At 38.6% G+C, this 20,567-nt stretch overlaps 1 protein-coding gene across 5 annotated transcripts in view; it reads right to left on the bottom strand.

The window, feature by feature from the left end:
• LOC124170913 (histone-arginine methyltransferase CARMER) overlaps positions 1-20,567 on the bottom strand; it is a 104,735-nt gene that overhangs the window by 21,602 nt on the left and 62,566 nt on the right. For 3 of the 5 annotated variants that reach the window (XM_046549962.1, XM_046549963.1, XM_046549964.1), the window contains exon 12: positions 18,149-18,533. The exons of the other annotated variants lie outside the window; for them this stretch is intronic. In XM_046549962.1, the coding sequence (XP_046405918.1) occupies positions 18,333-18,533 (201 nt within the window). In that variant the 3' untranslated portion in view covers positions 18,149-18,332. Of the gene's footprint in view, positions 1-18,148; positions 18,534-20,567 lie in introns of those variants that run through there. 5 annotated transcript variants of the gene reach the window in all.

Genomic DNA, 20,567 nt, shown 5'->3' with positions numbered 1-20,567 from the left:
TATATTGCTTGATTTAATATTCTACCAACTGTAGGTAGTTTGACCCCTGTGACTGAATCGTTTATGAGTAATTTTGTGAACCAACCTGAGTTGAAGTGAGATTCCCCAGAATTTTTTGCCTTTTCTATGGTTATGCTTGTGGCAATTGATAAATTCAGATTGTTTGATTGAGAAAAGGCACGGATATTTTTATAATAATTTTTTTGTTCACCAGATGTGAGGAACATCATTTGCAACTTGCCCCTCTCCTTCCCCCTCTCGTTTTTGGTGTGGCAAACAATTACCACGAGCAACTACAGAATTCCCCAAGTGAAGAATACTAAGATGGGAGAAGCAAGGGAGGATGAACCGCCCATAACATCATGGGGCGTCTCTCTCCTCAAAGGGAGATGGGAGTGCTGAGTGTAGGGTAGGCCCACCACTACCGCTGTGAATATGGGTACCTTGCCAATCAAATGGAGGTACCCACTTTTGGCCTAAGATTATAGAAAAGTCTTTCGACCTAAATTATTAGCTTACAATAATAATGACTGGTGCAGCATGGCATGGTGGCTTTGCTCATCCCACACAATGCCAGTCATTTTTATGAATGTCATGCTCTGGTGTCTAGTTATTGCCTTATGGTTAATAACTTGTTATTGTTATTGCCATGCTATTGCCTTGTTATTGTCATGTTATTGCCTTGTTATTGTCATGTTATTGCCTTTTTATTGTCGTGTTATTGCCTTGGACTACCTAAGTTTTGCAGCTATTATATTTACTAATCAATTTGAAGTCCCCCTAGTAAGGGGAGTAGAGCTTGATAAAGCAAAAGTCATGTCAGTGCTGAATCCGGAGGATTTCCAATATAAACCATTCCATTACATTTTCTCTCACTTTGAAGATATTATCATACAACCATTTCACATAACAGACAGACATAATATTAATATGACTTTGAAGTTTCTTCCAGTAAGGGAGATGAGGTGGGAAAGGGAGACTGTTGCAATCAATTTTGCAGGGTTTTTCAGCAGTGCTCTTTCCTTCAGCCTCTATTTGCTGCTTCATACTCACACTGGAATGGGCACAATTTACTCTGTAAATTCATTGACGTACTATATGTTATGTCGGATCAGTAATAGCATTTTAGGGGAAGGGAGAAAGCTTTGAGATGAAGAAATTATACTTTATTGATACCTCTGGTGAAGATTTTGATGAAAGGTGATCCTTTAAGAGAACAACTCATCATGTGACAGTAAATGAAAAAAAAGTGCCATAAGCATGGGATAAAACTTTTCAAGTTATGTACCAGGCATGGCTACACAAACAGAATGACAATTTGTGCCGAGGAAACCTTGTCCTAACTTTTGGCCTTAGGAAGGTTGGATATAAATCCCAATCCGAGGAATTTCTGGAGACACTCCTGGTACGAGGATGATCTGGAGTCCATTGGAGAGAGAGATGGTATGAATCTGCTTCCAGAACAGCACAGCACCATAGCAAAGCACCGTCGATGCCACTCCTTCCATTCCTTTCCTTCAACTCCCCCCCCCTATTGATCTCCAACACCCTTTCATTTAGGTTGCTCATTTTTATTTAACTAGACTGGTGCCTAAACTAAATTACCCTGGGTCTTTTTTAAGTGCTACCGATGACCTCCATACACAATAGGTTTCAACGGTGTGAGTATAGGGGGAGTTATTTTGGATTTGTACCAGTTTTGTTAAGGAAATGAATCAAGTTGACACCAATCTGTACCTTCCCCATATCACTGATCTCAGCCGTGACTTAATTTTATTGTCTGCCTTCTATTAGTTTCCTTCGCATTTGAGCTCAGCCAATTTTGTAAACGTAACTAAATGAATATCAGGTAGCATCATATCTGAAAAATCAAGTATTAAGTCTAGTACACTAAGACTAAAATAATGAAAAATGAGCAAAAAATAAAACCGCGGTATAGAGTGTTCCACATTTAGTTGCCAGTACGGGCCTCATGGAGAACAGTGTTGCCAAGCTTCTGCTTCGCCGCCAGGCATCCTGACAGTGTATGCAACCACACATAATAGTGTTCCAAAATGGTGTAGTTCAAAAAGGAGTTTTGGGATTGCACGAAAGACGACGTAAAGTATGAATTTTTTAGCGTAAACTAAAATACGTTTGCTGCAATATAAAAGGAAATGTCTTTTGTTATTTTATATATGTAATTATTCAATATGCACAAGCTGAATAATTAATAATCTGTAATGTAAAAAATAAAATTAAGTGAAGAATAATGAAATGTATCGCCACTTCTGAATGCGACAAAATTTCTATTTCTTCCATATTATGCAATATTTTTTTACTCTAGCTAGTATTTCATGAAAGGCGATGTTGTATAAGACAGCGATGGTTATATTAGTCGGATAATTGGCTTTTCAATGTTATCATGAAAATTAACTCTAAGCGTAGAATCTATGTCCACTTCCTTGACACGCTGATGGTATTTAAGTTCTAATCGTTACAAAACTTTCTGTGTGGACAACATTTGACCTCTAATGAATTTTCCTCATTTTCCAACTACTATAAATAGCTTGGTGGACAAAGGTTTACGTCTAAGGGGTAGGTCATGGCCCAAAATAATGCCTATTTTGAGGATATCCATAAATGCTACAGTTGGACGGCTTAAAATGCTTAGAAAAATGCTATAATTATCTACCAATACAATAGAGCCTTCGGTTAACTTTGCAAGACGTGAGTGCTCAAACCAGCTCTCGTAACATTCGGCATTAACTTCATCATGTCCATCCATTGAGTTCTTCTCGCATGGAAACACATGCGATGCTCCTTTTACGAGCCCCTTTTCTGTCCGTGCATGTGTAATTACAAATCCTCCTCCTCAAGAAGTGGGGGCTGAATGCCCAGCACTAATTTTAAGTTCAGCACGGAAAGCCTGACGTGGGGTTTCTATTTTTTGTCGTGGCAAGTTATTTTTTCCACTGATTTTCCAACATTAATCCAAGTTTCGTCTCTGAATACAATGATCTAATGTTCGCGATGATATTTTTTAGCTGCCAACGAATAATATCATTCCCATTGATAAGGATGCTTCTTTCTCTTCTGCATTTGTACCCGAAGCCTGTGTCCTCAAGAAGACGATTTAATGTTGTCCTTTTGAAAAGTGAAAGATCACTGTCCATATTAACCGAGCTTAATATCGATTTTAAAGTCGTAGAGGTATATTCCAGGAATGATTCATTTCTTCCTCTTAACTACTGATCTCACAAAATTGTCGTAAATCACAGTTCTCGAATTTCTGTAAGGGTGACTAATTTTTTTAAGGTATCATAAATAGTCCATGGAAACCTGTCTTTCTCACTTTGTAAACAGTGGATTCCGAGCACCCAGTTGCCTTTCTCGAAGTTTCTCAGCAGGTTTCAGTGATGCTGAAAGGTTTTGTGAAGTACGAGAAAACGCTGCGCACCAACTCACTTTCGCAGCTTCCCACCTTTTCTCCTCCTCTTCGTGTTGGACATTGTGATAGGGCACGTTACAACAGAGATTGGTATAAGAACGCTACAGATCTCAAACTTATAGCATACCACACAACACTCCTTCGCTCCAGAAAATACAACGACAAAGTGAACCCCTTTGCCAATTCTTCCCCTGGCCCCTTGTCTGGGGTCGCTCTTAGTGCAGATGTTTTATGGCACTCCATGAATCGAAGCCGAGGAAAAATCCAGAGTGCCCCTTTGTAAAAGGCATGCACTGGATGGGGTAGTCCTTCGCACGGATTATGAGATATTTCCTGTCTTGGTGTCCGTAAATAGACCGAAAGACCCAAGGCGAAATTTGTGTCCTATCTCCAAGCTGTCAAAATTTGCTTGTTTTCAGGTACCAATGAATTGAAATAAAAACATTGCTGTGATAATGCATGAGTATTCACTGTTCAGGATATGCAGCAAAGGAGTACATTACCCTTGGTATGGATGGACAAAAATCTCCTTTTCCGCCCGAGATTTGTGTCAGGAGGTCAATTAGTGGATAATACGGGTAATAAGACAGTACCATTGACTTGGGCACCCATTAAAACCAATGGATCGAGACCTTTGTTGGTATGCTTTTCTTTTTGCCTAACCAAAGTTTAAACCAAAGTTTACCTAAGGAATTCAATGTTCTTGCAATGGGTGAGAATGGTCAACAAATTCTGAGTTTACGCAACCGGCATACCATCCAAATTGTCTGGCTGAGTGTGGCATCACTTCACACTTGACTTTTAGAAGCCGAATTTAAGGGAAATTATCAAACATGTATACCAAATATTATCCCTCTTTAATGCCTCAATAATAGTTCAAATGGAAATAATTCCTGTAATGAGTCTGAACAATGGTTAATTTTCAAATTATTATATATTTAGAGAAGTGTTCTGATGTTTCATTGAAATTCTAATCGCACTGAGTCCCATAAGTAATTGCATGTAGTGTTATCATATACCGAAAGAATACAGTAGATTCTCGTCATTACGAAGCAAATCGGTGGTCCTGACGGAAGGCCTATCCAATCCAAAGTAAAAGGAATGTTATTACGAAATTACAAACCTCAGTCGCGGTCCCGCCGTTTACAAAATGAACTTTATTACGAGGTTCCGCGAAAAAGCAACGGCACTTAGGTGAATATACATTACGTTATCATCATTGATCTAAGTTTAAGTTTCCTTCTTGAACTGTGTCCAAGAGCATCAATTTTGGCTCTTTCTTCAGAAGGAGATACTTCAGTAAGCACACAACATCATATAATACGCTTCATTCCTGTGGATTTTGGTGACCCACTCATTAACTCTCGTAAATTGGACGTACAGTTAGTCCTCTTCTTCCGCACATTGGATTTACGAATGTTCAGACATATGAAAATTCGAAAAATTCAATTGCGACCGAAATTCCAAATTTGGCACCTTCAGAGTTTGCTGATGCGAAACGACGTGGCATAGAGTAACTCGCACTTTGGGCATAATCTGCAATACGTATTGTGACGGGTGGTCACGATATTTTTTCTTTTCGTCCCATGTCAGCGCGCCTCACGCGGCTACGATCTTCCCCGTGGAAGATTACGTGGATCGGGCGAAGTGACTCTGACCTTCATGTAGTATAAGACGGTAAAATACCATGGTTTTAGTTCCCATTCAATTGTACCCATAGGATGTAAGGCGATCACGCCACTTGTGCAGTGACGTGATTGGCTAAAATTCAAAGTGAGTGACGTGTGTCAGCTTTCCGTAACGGAAAAATCGGGAATAGCGAGGTTACGTGGTAGGAGGAGAAGTGGGGATGAAGTCAGTTGGTGAACGGACACGGTACTGGTCTGTTGGTCGAGAGGGAGACAAGCCTGTCTCGAGGTACCAGCAGAGAGAGAGCACATAATTGGGAGCTGGCAGTCAATGCTCAGCTGTGAGAGGGAAGGAGACCCAAGAAAGGCAACGGCTGTGATTGCAGAGGTGTGTGACGGAGAGCGACCGGGGGAAGTGGAGCAGTTTCTGATTCCGGAGCACGGATAAAGGTGCTGGCCCAGGCGTTTGAGAAGGCGACATCTGTGCCGAAAGTGAGGCCGTCGCTGCGCTTGTGGGCCGTTTTCATCCGGAGCAGCCAAAAAGCTCCCCGAATCGCTGGCGACGGAGTCGTCGGGAACCACAGACTGCCATGCCCATAAGTATCAATCTCCAGTAATTATTCCCGTATTATCACATTCCCAAGTGCTTCAAGCAGTACCAAGAGGGTAAAGATTACCACTCTAAAGTCCGTCTACTTCATCCAAATACCGGTGATTCATGTAAAGACCAATCAAGTCACTTTCGCAAGAGTTCATGCGAGACTGCAAAAAGTCAATAACTGCACCGAGTTTTTAAATAGTTAATTGAACAGAAAAGGACTATTGATTGCACGTCTTACGCCCGTAAATAAGGGCAATTTAATGTATCATAATTTCCCGTCTTTCCAGGAGGCAGACGAGGAACATGTAATGGCTTTTCAATTCTTATTTCTTTGTGTCATCAAGGGTATTTCATCTTTTTGCTTGTGTTCATTCATCCATCATTAGTTTGTAGATTAGGCTTAGTATTGTTCAAGGGTGATTTTTCATCAGTGCGTTGATGGTTTTTCGTTGTTTTCGCCAAAGTCTCAATAATAAATGGTGATTTTTGTGCATAATGTAAAAGGTCAGTGTTCATTCGTCGGATCCTCAAACCCTTGTCCGTGCGTGAGTCAAACAACCAGTGTCCGCATTGTCATATTGTCCACCCGTATTAACAATTATTTAATCCTGGGAGTTTGGAACGTCCTTGCTTCTACCGGCAAAGCTAGTTCGTGGGCCGCGGTTTTGGGTGGCGCCCTAATAAACGATCTAAGATCGTATTCTTCTGCAATATTTTTCCCAAAATCACATTCTACCGAAACCAGATTTCGGAGTGGCGAGCTGTCGGGGAAGGAAAGAAGGAGGGGGTAACACTCGGGGGCGTGAGGGCTGAGACGGGTCGACGGGCTGGCAGGGAAACGGGCCTGTTCCGTCACAGTATCATTTAATCCGGTGTGAAGTCAGGAACTGTTCAGCGTTTCGCCCCTTCTTTCTTCACGCCAAAAGTTTTTTTTTCGGCTCCGGCTACGTAGCAAGCCAGATCAGTTCGTCACAATCATGAGTTTACGCAAGCTTGTGATGCATTGTTGCATTTTGCAGGATCACCACTTTCTTCGATGCCTTGTATAGGTTAACCAACTAACGAGCAAGGACTCGGAACGTATACAGAGAACTGGCGCATAATTTAATCGCGTATGCTATACAATTGACTCTGAAGATTTTAGGTGCGGGAGATTGAAGAGGGCCAAGAAATTTTGACAAAGTATTTTTTTGACAAGGTATTTTTTTCTTACCATGATTCCTAGAAAAACTGTTCATAAAAACTTCGTTATTACGAACCTCTTTCGGTCCCGTGAACTTCGTAATAACGAGGGTCTACTGTATTTGGTTATTTAGTGGGACAGGTGGCCTATAACCTTAAGGGGACGATATGTATTATGATGTGACGACCTCACCGCAATTCCGGGAATGTTTACCCTCACTTCAACACAATTTCTTCATCATGATCTATAACTAGAGGTCCGTGAATTTCGCGAGACGCGATATCGCGAAATCGGTAAATAAAAACGAAATTTCGTGTTTTCTGCAATTTTAGGTGGATTAGCGAAAAAATCACATCTAATGAGTGATAATGTATTAAAGCCTAAGCCTTCATTGTTTAACGCTTCTGACGTTCATTTGCTCTATCTCGTAACGATTCTAAGGTCAATTGGCTTATTTAGTCTCGCGCATAGTAATATCGCGCACTTAAGTGATTTCTCCGCCAGAATTTGCCGTTAAATTTATCACAGCCTCACTCTGCGATTCCAACGAATCAATCCTGAAATATTTAGAATGATGCGCTTTCTCACCTGAAGAATTAGATATTATGAATTAAAATGTGCTGAAAGAAATTTAACGCGGCCGCGGAAGAGCGGAAATACAAGCTCACGCGCCCGGTACGCGTCAATGCCGAGCAAATTCCGGTGACTCACCGCGACGCATTAGACAGCGTTAGGATAACTTGTTAAAGTGTGGGTCTAATGTAACAATTTCGTTGACTTAAACACGACCGCTGGCCAGGACCGGGCCGCCGTTCTCGGCACGGCCCACAGCGTGGAAGAGCCGCCTCGTCTGAAAGCGGCCTAAAATTTCACGCCGTCGCGTTGTGAACGGCGGCCGGCGAAAAGTTGTTTCGGCAGAAAGGTGACCACGGCGGCTGTCAACTGTGCGATTCGATTCATTTAAAGACATCCATAGAAATGTATGGTTATTTGAAAGCACGAAGCTCTAGCAGTAGGGGGAAAGAAAGAAAGGATCGAAGGCGGGAGGTTCTCCTTATCAGCGGACAGATCGTCGGATATTTGGCTCTCTACTGAGCTTCATTGCAAAATTAATCATTTTGACATTAGCAAAATCTAATATCTAATTCTTAAGGTGAGAAAGCGTCTCATTCTAGATGTTTCAGGATCGATAAATGGGAAATAATTATTCATGTTTCTTTGAATCCTATTATATTTAGTTATGTGTGCTTCCTTCACTGTCTTTCCGGACCGATTGGCATAAGCTGTAATCAAAACTAAGCGATTTTGTTGTATCTAGCTGCTGTCCTACCTTCCCTCAACACCTGGATGAGGGGTATTGAAAGAGAACCCATGACATGAAACATTTCGGCCTATTAGTAAGTTATACAGTACTATGGTAATACTGCAGCTACCCAGCACTCACCACTCAGTTTGAAAACACCATTGTGATTGGTTGTGTTTAGTGGTTGGACTGTTTTTTTATCACAGTTCCATAGCTTTAAATATCGAACGAAGGATAGGAACTTTAAAATGCCAAAAGCTAGTGATACTGTTCATACCAGGGCCAGTGAATTCAGCTGAGAAGGATTTTATGTGAAAGACAGTATTACTGTGCAAAGTTTGCGATAAAACATTTTGATTTGAAAGCTATGACACTATGTTAAAGCACATCAGTAGCGATACACATAAACGCGCAAAAGAAAGGGGACCCACAAAATGACAGCTATCATTTGAACACACAGTCACTCAGTCAAAGAAAGCAAAGAAGAGCTTGTTGTTGCTACTACAGAAGCATTTTTAAAGGCTTTTTTTAGTGTAGTGAAGTTGACAATCCAAAAATTCTGGAATAGCTCTCGAAGTATACACAAATGAGGTAGTGGGGATTTGCCGTTTGCCGGTCATATTCACCAAGACTACATATTTGAACCATTCATTTACCTTGAACCATCTCTTTCATTTAGGTTCATCAGAAATTTTGTAGTCAAAATTGTGTTAAATTTTATGTAAGATGCTTAATTAAAACTATAAGTATTCATGAAATGTGTACCATACAATAATAAAACGCCTATAAACGTGAGAAAATTGTAGCATTATAATAACACCGAAATCACATGGCTTTAAAATGAATTTTAGCAAAACATAAAACCACTTTCACGGACCTCTATCTATAACCTGTGTTTTCGCCCAAGGATTCGCATCTTACCTACATCTTCTCCCTTTATACTATGTTTTAGAAGTTTCAGATAAACTCTCATTTAAGATATTTAAAGATATGTTGCTAGGTGCTACACATTTTTAGCTCCTATTTTGAATGTCTTTTTAAATAAAATATAAAAACTACAAAATGATTTGACTTTACACAAAAAGTTCACAAACCTTGTTTTAAAATCTTCGTTGAAACATTGACATATTTTGATATCTTAAGTTACTGAAATTTAAAGCCTGCTTTATACCTGGTGCTTGTTTACCATGACTAGAAGTTATAGACTCCATTAAACATTATTTAGAGTGTTTCAGTAAATATTGTCAGTAAATCTTTTCATTTTATGGTACAAGTTCACTAATTTTGCAGAATGTTTCAAATTAATATTTCCATATTCTTATATATGTGATATTCGATTGGCTTGGTGCTTGATTCTATGCTCGCCTCTGTCTATTAAAGTTAATATATCTAGCATCATACTTTTGGTACTTCTTTCTTATTGTGAACAACTAAAAGCCCAAAGGGAAAACAGGTGAATGGTTTATGGGAGTGTTTCTGTTACTTGGAAATAAAAGTAAACAAAGTGATCATCAGACATTGTGCGTGTACAAAGAATTGAAAAAATTGATACTCCTGCAATGAAAAAATTGAGTTACTCTCCTTGGGTAATCTGATACTGAAGAAAGTGTATCTTTCAGTGTTATCAGAGCAACATGATGTGGAATAATACCTATTTTCCTTCATGGAAGACATTCTTTAGCAGCTAGATTCATCATCACCACTGGTCAACAAGCCTAAGATTAGTTCGATGCAGCTCTGCACTCAATAGGGTGGTTTCCTATTATTTTTTTATTGCCTAAATCGAAAGATTATTACTCCTGGAGTACGTATTTCACGCTTTTAGATTTTTAAATGACGATATCTATTTTTCGCGATTAAATGAAAAGTGAAAAATTTCAAGCGCGCGAAAACGTGACGCGTAAGTAGGAATGATGGGAAAAAGTCCGTACGACGCATTTCTGGTCCCCCCTCCCGCCTTGTGAGGTGACCTTGATGGAGGCTCTGAGCGCTGATAGGACGCAGGATACTAGCGGGTAGCTGAGTACCTTGCTGGCTGGTAGCGCTTGGCTTAAAAAAGGTTTATTAATACCTTATCAAACGAAGAAAACTTTCCGAACTTAGGCAGTTTTAATAGGTGATTATTAAGACATGTTTCCCTGAGCTCTGTGCCTCATGCATGCATTGGTAACCTCAAACGATGTATAACTCCTATCCTCTCGTGTAGAAACTAGGTCCCTGTGACGTCACGTGGAGTGGAATCGCATGGGCGCCAATCTGGCCTTTTTCAAATGAGGATAAAATTTGACCCTTGCCATTCGACTAAACCGGTATTTCAAAAACCAAATAATTTGTGTATTAAGAATACACTAATGGTGGGTAACGAATTGCAATTAATGCCTTTCGTTTTCTTTGATGAAGGAAACTACCCTATCCTTTTATCAGCTAATCTTTTCACATTTACGTACATTTTCTTTTTCACATCCTTCTTTACCTGTTCCATATATTTCTTTCGAGGTCTTCCTTTTCCATTCTTGCCATCTACTTGCCCCTTGACGATTGTCTTCATCAGGCCATCATGTCTCCATAGGTGGCCTATAAGGTTTTTTCCATCATCTATTAAGGTTTTCATGAGGCATCTCTTCTTACTCTTCTTGGGACTTCCTCATTACTAACTCGGTCAATCCATTTTGTCCTAATCATTCTTCAGTAGCACCATACTATTTCGAAGGCCTTAATCCTTGTTTTCTCTGTAGTTGTCATTGTCCATGCCTCACTTCCGTATGGGAGCATACTACACATGCAGGCTCCTATAAATTGTTTCTTTACATCCATATTTAATTTTACCACTGTAAGCAAGTCTCTCTTTTGGCAGAATCTGTTTACTTGGATACGTGAACTTAACAGATCCACAGGGTTCACCCAGTGTCCCCTTTTCACCCTTTCAATCACAATTGGTCACTATCTTAAAAGCTCAATATCTAAATTTGTTGAATCAGCTCAATATATAAATTTGTTGAATCAGTTTGCTCATTAGATAAAAACAATAAATGCACAAATTCTTAAAACAAAGTTCTTTTAATGAAATAATTCTACATCTGAAATATTAATCAGCTCTGTAAAACAAAATGCTATATAAAATAAGAAAATGAACAACATTTGGCACATACGATACAAAAAATGTGACTCATAAAATTATTACAAATTGCTCCTTACATGAAACTCCATTAAGTAAGAGAGCAAATTTCACGATTAATAAAATATAAATTAAGAAATAGAAATCTTTTAACTAAAAACAAAACAATTTCTTACAAAATATAGGTGTTTAAGCAATTGAGGACGGAATGACTGGTATGAAAGTTAGTAAAAACTTTGGTTTAACTACAATTACCATATAATTAATTTAAAATTGTTACTCTACAATTGCTATGTAACATGTTCTGCCCCCTCAATTGGACATGCAAGTAATCAAGGAAGGTTTGGCATCAATTATTGACATAAACTAGAAAGAAATAACTCTTTGGCTTCACTTAGGAATTCAAATTGTGCATAATCGAGTAAATTACACCAACTCCGGAAAAATAACGAGGCGACATACCTCACCCAACTTTCCCTCATAAGAGGCTGAAAGACTGGTAATAACTTTTTGAGCAAAATAAATTTCATTCCCAAACCTTATTGGATAATTTTGGAAAGAGTTGATCAACGATATCACACACATCCATATTCTTAAATTCTTCCAGAAGTTGATCTACTATCCCTGGGGATTGAACCGCAAGTTGATCGACTATCCCTGGGGATTGATACAAAGGCTGGGGATACCTCAACAATTCTTCAGAAGTCATGAAAGATTGGAATACTAAGCTGCCGGCAGTATAAGCATAAGCTTGGAATGCCTGTGGTTCCATAAAATCATTGTTATGAGGCAGGCTTAGATAACTGGACCCAGCCAAAGGTAAACTTACATCCGGCATAAATAAACCGCTTCTCACTTCATAAAGTGAATTTTCTGGCCATGATTCCTGGTGTACAATAAATAAAAATACTTTAATAAAATGATAAAATAAGCAAGGATGAAATATAACTAAAACCAGTCACACAAATTTCTGTGAGCAGGAAAACGATCAATATTACTATGAGACTCAGTTGAAGTAGGTAGCCTTCTTGATACTGGTGCAATTAACATAGACACTTATCTGAGGACAGCATAATAGATTGCCACGGAAAAAGAAACACTGTGCTTGCCTTAGGATTGAGAGTTCAAAGCAGCACAAAAATTTTTTCAAGAGGCATAGAAACTTCCAGAGAACAAAATTCTAATCTTCTCAATTTAAAATAGAATAATTCTGGCAGGTAAAGAAAAAAAGTCACCCCGTACAATTGAATGTGCTACCTCCTGACGATGGTGATTCACTCACAGAATATTTATAGCCAGCCCTAATGTAGTTTTCGTGAGATAGCAGGGTTTTGTGGCTCATATTCTTACATTCGAACACTCTGAGTAGAAGGGGGGATGCAGCAAGCATAGTAGACAACAGTGCAGGCAGTGTGGGTAAAGGGTGGAGCTAACTCATATTTGTGCTGGGTTTGCATGGAGTAGTCAGGTCAGAAAAAGAACGATTAGAAAAGAGTGCAGTCACCCTCAATCCACACCTTCGCTACACTCATGACTTGATTACATTTGTGCCTTCTGTCCTTTCCGCTCTCATGTGATTTCAGCATATATTACTCATGAAAACAAGTGAAAACAGAGTAGCCTTCAATGCAGGACCTCTTAAGTCTTCGGAAGTGTAAACCAAGACTAAAATAAAACACAAAGGAAAGTCCCATACTTTAATTTCAGAAGATGTTTCCATGCCAGATTTTCTCAGCCATTCTTAATCTTGATGAGCAAAAAGAAAAATTGAGCAATACAAGCCGATTACAAAGACTAACCATGAGCAAGGGCAACCTTGCCTACAAAAATATTTGTGGCTTTTAGGGCTTGCATCCAAGAGCATCAGGAGGGGTTGTTGCGCAATCCCACATTACTTGCCTGTAAAAGAGCTATATGTGCATTGTTTCCTATTGTTGTGGATGGCATGATTGTGCTGCATGCTCATGGAACTTCACCCTTCTATGACTGCCTCATCTGCAACTTTGGCCAATGCAACTGTACGCTGTGATGTGTGGAACATGGTTTCTGCTGCTACACAGCAGTTTGACACATCTCACCATTCCCCGATGATTCTACATCTGTGATCCCGTCACCACGCATGTGACACAGCCACAGATGCTTTTCTTTTTGGAAATGAGGGCCAATAGTTGTTTATTGAGATTTCATTGGCAAAATTTTATACGGTAATGCAATTTTAGGCAAACAATCTTATTCTTATGCAAAATAGCACCAATAAGAAGGAAGGCAGTAGGTAAGTACGAACATGGGAATTGAGGGGATTCATCCTTCACCTTCAGATAAAACCAGCACCCTATATGTATAGCGAACAATTTTCCGGGGATAATGAGAACCCATTAAAACGAGCCTTCACGATACATCTGAAAATTACACTTTACGTTCTGTAATAAATTCCCCAATTACATGCCCAAATTATACTTTCAAATCACCAATATGAATTGAAGTATATTAAAGAAGTCAGACCATTGCAGCAAAAAGGCTTGCATGTATTGCCTGAGAGAATAGGCATTTTGTCTTTATCAACATCTGCACCGCATCTCCAGCTAGTCATGAAATGAATTTCTTCACAGCACAAAATTTTTTACTGCCGTTAACAAGTTCTCCCTCTTTAAAAATAAAAGGCCCGAAATTAAAAAAATATGAATGTCTCTCCTCAAAGAGCAAGAGAGTATTTTCTATGTATGCTGTACTAATACAGACTTGGCCTTTGTCACATACAAATATGCATTGCTTGGGTTTATGTATTTTCACTGGAGTGCATCATGCATCATTTTAGATTTTTTTGCTCCATAATTTGCGAGTGTCTCCTCATCATCATTATCATCACTGGTCAATAATCCTAAAATTGGTTTGACGCAGCTCTCCACTCAGTTCTCCAATTAGCTAATCTTTTCACACCAATGTATATCTTCCCTTTCACATCCTTCTTTGTCTGTTCCATATATTTCCTTTGAGGTCTTCCTTTTCCATTTTTACCATCTACCTGCCCCTTGACGATTTCTTCATCAGGCCATCAAGTCTCAAGATGTGGCCTATACGGTTGTTCCATCATCTGATTAAAGTTCTCACGAGGCTTCTCTCCTTGCTCTTCTTAGGACTTCCTCGTTACTAACTCGGTCGATCCGTTTCATTCTCATCATTCTTCCGTAGCACCATACTATTTCCAAGGCCTTAATCCTAGCTTTCTCCGCTACCTTCATTGACTGTGCCTCACTTCCATAGCACACCACAAATGCAGATATTTATAAATTGTTTCTTTACATTCATATTTAACCCTTTCTTTAACGTTTCGTATTTTTGGGATGGTCAGGGAGACTTACGCTGAAATAGTGATCCTTACAGTGTGGAAAAGTGCATTTACACTCTACACAGATAGTAACAGAGGTGTTGGGAAACTGAAGAAGGTAGTCGAGCCATGGTCAAACGTTTAACCCTTTATAACCCAGAGCTGCTTAACACTAGAATGCCGGGAAATTTGTATCCCCTAGAATGCCGGGAGGGTGTCATTTTGACACCCATATTTTTATATGCATGTTACGCTGCAGATTAGTTTTATTTTGGAGTCGATAGAGTAAACTTTTGTTTAATACTGATTTTGTGCCATAATATTAAAAAAGACTTAATGTTTTAATAGAGTACAGGCGGTCCTCGACTTTCGTACACTCAACTTTCGTACAATTCGCACTTTCGTACATTCAAAATTGACACCTTTTACTCGACTTTCGTACGCTAAATTCGGACTTTCGGACGCTGGTCTGTAATTTTTTAAAAATTCCCGCTATGTTTATTGCGCATCCCAACATTCAATTGTTTCAAATTGCAGTATTGGCAGTACATGCGAACAATATGAACGTATATAATGAAGGGAATTGTTGGTAATTGACTCTGATCTAGGTGATTTATTTGGGAGAGAGACTGCCTGCTATAGGCTCCTTTATCAAGAGAGGAGGAAAGCCTTCATTGAAGATATTTTTCAAAAGAAGTTGACTAGACATCATCGAATAGCTTTCAATAAAACTAGTAAGACCTTCTTTCTAATTGTGTTTTTTCGTTTGAGTGCTGTTTAATTCATGTAAACCTTCAGCAACGATATTGCACGACATATCACCCGAATTCCGTTTGTCTTTTGTCTTTTTTGAATAACATGCGGAATATACGCGATCACGAATGTCACCTGCCAAACATCGAATTTTGGTGTAAAAATTAAAAGGTATCCAGCAGTATCCAGAGTGCGGGTTCAACGAATACATTTTTTTATGCTACTTGATATGTCCTTTTATTTATAGTGGACGTAATAAGTGGAATGTCAACTTAAACGCCAAGAGGAAGTTTCACTCGATAGCCAACGGAGGTCTTGTTTTTTAAACTTATATTTGCATTTTCTGCGTATTTTCGAAATAAATTATATGATTTGAGGAGTTTTATTAATATATTATTAAAATTAAGTCAATTGAAATGAATTCCGTGAAAAAAAAGGTTTTAGTACGTAAATTCCGCTCTTTTGGAACGTAACCCCTAATTAGTATGGAAGTCAATGGTTCGACTTTCGTACAATTCGACTTTCGTACAAGTTTTCGGGAACGCATTGTGTACGAAAGTCGGGGACCGCCTGTACCATTGAAGTAAAAAAAATTTTACAAAAAAATACTCTCCTGGAATACGGCATCCATCGAAAAGATTGCGCTTAAACGTAGGAGGACGCATGAAAGTGTATTAATACCTAGATATAATCATTGAATACTTTTTTAAAGTATTTATTGCTCACTGTAATTGGTTAAATTTTATGTGCATTAAACAATTAAAATGAATATGACAGGATTGTTTTTCTTTTTATTATTACTGTTAACTTTTTTCAACAATTTTTCGTCATAGATTGTAGAAGTGTGCCTCAAAAGACGAAAATTAAAATAAAACCATTGCGGCCACAAAACTACGAACTTTTTAAAAATAAAATACAAAAACTTCGTATGAACCCAAAAAGAAATCGAATGCTTTTTCATACAGACTTACAAAAAGCTTCATCTAAATAGTAGATTCTCTACATTCTGGCACTTTTGTTCTGTTTTGGCCTTTGGTTTACTGACTTTTCACTAAGCTCACAAAAAGCAACAATTCTATTTTCATTGCATTTTATCTATACTTGACAATCCCAAGTCAGCTCTGGATTTGGTTGCCAGATACTCGCCTCTACCCAGCGCCCCTTCCACGTCGGCACACCATGTCACGACCACGCACAATTTCTTTTCTGTCCGATAACCAGTGCAGATCCAGTAACTCAATTATGTGTATATGCGTATTGTAAAATAAATATGTGTATCTTTCGTGATTAAATTACTAAACTGAAATATACAAAACACTGAAACTGACCGTGTTCACTATTTTCATCATGTTTGGATGATATAAATTGCACTTCCTGTGCAACCCAATCGTTGGCCGACTCAACATCTGCATCAGACCCTTTCTCCGGCACGTCTCCAGAAATATCGTTTAGTATTGCAATACTATGCTCCGTCGTAACTCGTCTATGCAGTGCCATTATCAACACAGAAATGGCGAAGCAAGTCAAGCAGCAGGTCGCGACACACTAGCGACCCAGTCCGCAAAATACGCGCGCGAGCCAGGCAATCGAACACAGAGGCTCGGCAGCAGCTAACTGCATTGTCGCGCGCGTCACTTCACTGCAATATTTCAGGGCAGATAAGTGTCACCGCGGTAAAAAAATTAGCTGGTTTCAAGGCGAATCATTCGCAAAAGGGAGCGGAATATACTTACCTTACGAGCTACTAAACTTTTGAAAAAAGTTGTATACAGCCGATGCTCATTTAAATTATGTAAAACAAACAATCATGAAGGTTATATACTATACTATACATAAAGGTACTATACATGAAGATAATGTACTACACTATACTAATTTGACAAATAATTATCAAACCGCATCCCACGAGACACCTAAACCGAAGAAAGAAATTATATAAGATACTGGGTGTCAAAATGACACCCTCCGGCATTCAAGGTAAATTTGAATTTTTGAGACGAAAAAAATTAGGGGGGTATCCCTTTTACTGTCGTTTTGTTAAGATCTAAAAATCAATAAAAGTCACGAAAGATTTTTTTCTAGAACACTCTCTGAGGGCCAGCTCCGTAAAAAATGTACGCGTAGGGTGTCAAAATGACACCCTTCGGCATTCTAGTGTTAAGGGAGAAATCAAATTTCAAGATTTTTTATTCTGAAAAGATGAAAATTGTGCACTCAATCATAATTATCGAGGCAGATTAATATTTCGTCATTAATATTTACACCATAAAATAATACGTAGTTTAGATATTTCCTAAATAGAGCTAAAAATTTATACGTTTTTGATGTCGCTTTGAAGCAACATTGGGTTATAATGGGTTAAAAACGTTTTTCTCCAGCCAGCTTACAAAACGTATAAAAATGTTCCCGCAGTCTAAGGGTCAAGTTTCCTGCTGTAAGCAGCTCTTGCTTTCGGTGGAATCCTCTCTTTGCTTGTGCTATACAGTGGAACCTCCATCTATCGTTTTTTAAGGGAATGAAAGAAAAAATTGATGAATGCGTGAATGTTTGACTAGGTTGCCCAAGTAGCAGGAAACGCAGGATTATGGCTAGTAATTGTGATATTCTTTGTAGGATTCATGCAGGAATTTAACTGTTTACAAGAATACTTGAATTATATGGAAACATAGCGGGCCTACTGTTGATTTGACTAATATCTCTTTCAAATATCATAAGGGAACACGCCACCTTGCTAAAAAATGTTTGCACGCCGTCTCGGCATTTACACTGCTACGAAGGATTTCTATTTGATATAAAAATTCTTATCACACACCATTCCAAGAACGTATATTTAAGAGAGCAATGTACATGTCATGCCTAAAACAATGTTTTTGAAGGCTGGTAGAGAGACGAATCAAATGGGCCAATAATAGTTGACTATCTGAAATGTCCCTCTCCGATACGTAAATTTTTAATATAATAGAAGCAATCGTGTTAAGCTTGAATAATGTTTCGCTAATCGGCAGCAGCATAACCACCAAACCCTCTGCTTCCTCCGCCTTCTTGTTTCCACCAGGTAGTTCGCTCCACCCCCACCTCTACCGTCATGTGCTGGTGGACAACCCGAGGCGATTTGCAATATTCATGCCTTTCTCTCCCAGATGTTTCTTTTTCCTCAATTACTTTCAGTCCATCTTTTAAAGTTCTCACATGTTTCTTCGGAAGGGCCATGTTGGAAAGAAGAATAAAAATAAAACTAATAAAAATGAAACCTGACTTTATTAAACCCACAATGAAAACACTCACTGGCTTGAAGTCAACCCACACTGGAAAGTACGGAACCACCACTCGTACGAGGTGAAGTTTGCAACAGACACTATTAAGCACAGCATGCATAGAACCAACTGCCAAGGGTGAAGGGTGCCCATATGACTGAACTGCAAAATTTTTTGTTCTAAGGAGAAGGCAACTTACCCACTCATTTCTCAGTAACGATGCACCAAATAATTAGATGAATTCTAATGGCTAGAAGGGAGCAACAAAATATAACCCTAATCAGTGACTCTGACAAGTCCGATTTATAGTATAACTCATTTCCTCGCTTAAAATGCATAAATAATGTCAGAAATATGTTGTGTTTGGTCCCATTCTTTTTAGGATTATATGCACATTACTGATATTTCAATCCAAGAAAGGTATACAGGCATACCCCGACTTACGTACGTCTTGACTTACGTAAATCTGTACTTACGTAAGTGATAACCGTATTTCAAGTGATTACATTAATTTTTGAATGCGAGCGCGATGAAGTAGATATTTGCTCGTATACCCAATGGCGGAAAAAATATCGAATACTTATCGAGTTTTTTACGTGCTAAACAAAACAAAGTGATCTATTATTATCATTCCTCGAAGGAATTTTCATTAATTTCTGTAGAAATATCGCTTATAAATCCCAAGTAACCAATCAACATGAAAATTTGCAGTTCTAGTGATGGAAGTGGTTGCGCTCACTCCTGTACGATACAGCTTGTTACACAGCATACACACCCAAACTCCGACTTTCAACTATTTAAAAATTGTATCCTTAAGTTTGGACATTTCCATCTGTGGAATTAAAAGAAAATGAAGTCCAAGCAGAAATCTTTATGGCGGAAAAGAATTGGTTAGTACCCACGTAAAGGCATTGAAATTTTGAGTGTTGGCAATGAATGCTACGAAAAAGTGAAGAAAAAGTTGACACAAGATTTTATTGTGTATTTGTTTACATTTCTCTGGCGACTGGGTTACCATGATTTTCTTATTCTCTCATATTGTGTGCCAATGTAAATGAATACTGCGTTATTGAAAGCTTTTCCCCACTTACTTTGTTGCAAGTTGATGACGGAGTTGGCTGAATAAAAGCTCACTTTTAATTAGTATCGTGCATTGGAAATACCGTATATCTCCGAATATAGTCCCCCCTTTTTTTCCAAAAATGGCCGCGGAAAAGTAAGGGGGGGGGACTATAATCGAGTGTAATTCAGTTTAGCATACTAAAGGTGACCATAAAGTTGTAAATAACGGCATAATGGCTAATGTTCTCGTAGTCTTTCTATTTGAGTATATTTATGAGGATTATAATTGGAGATATTAGTAAATACTGCCACGTTTTACCGGAAATTTAGACAATTTTTACCACAAATGTTGTAAAGATACGATTCTTCCGATTCAAGTAGCCTATCGAATATGCGTTTTCACGGAATCCATCGGGTAGCCGTTAATTTTTCTTGGAAAAGTATTGTTAGAATAATTCAATCGACACTGATCACTTAATGACGCAAAACAGTAAATAATTAAAATTAAAACTAAACACTCACTATCATTACATCAATCGAACACTGGAATTGAATCAATAGTATATGTACCCGTCGCTCATTTAATAGTTACACGATTTAAATAATTGCGAAAAATAAACAGATAAATTCGTGACGATAGCATTTCATTGCGTCCGTAGCTATTATACGTCCGTGCGGTTCATGTTTACAACCACTGCCTTTACCGCCTTCACAGAACGAGAATGCGCATAGGTGATGCATTTGTTTCTGAAAAGGCGCAATAATCGACGACTTAAAACCAGAAGCGCCGGCATTACTGCATTTGATCGAAAGACAGCGACTCAGCATCGAAAGTGTGATCAATTTATTGAGGAATATCTTCAATTCGCCAGGGTAAGTTGGATCGATATATTACGTTGCATAACGTTTCGCA

The sequence above is a fragment of the Ischnura elegans genome, chromosome X, assembly GCF_921293095.1.
Source record: "Ischnura elegans chromosome X, ioIscEleg1.1, whole genome shotgun sequence".
NCBI classification, from domain to species: Eukaryota; Metazoa; Arthropoda; class Insecta; order Odonata; family Coenagrionidae; genus Ischnura; species Ischnura elegans.
This window is presented reverse-complemented; position numbering and strand designations above follow the sequence as displayed.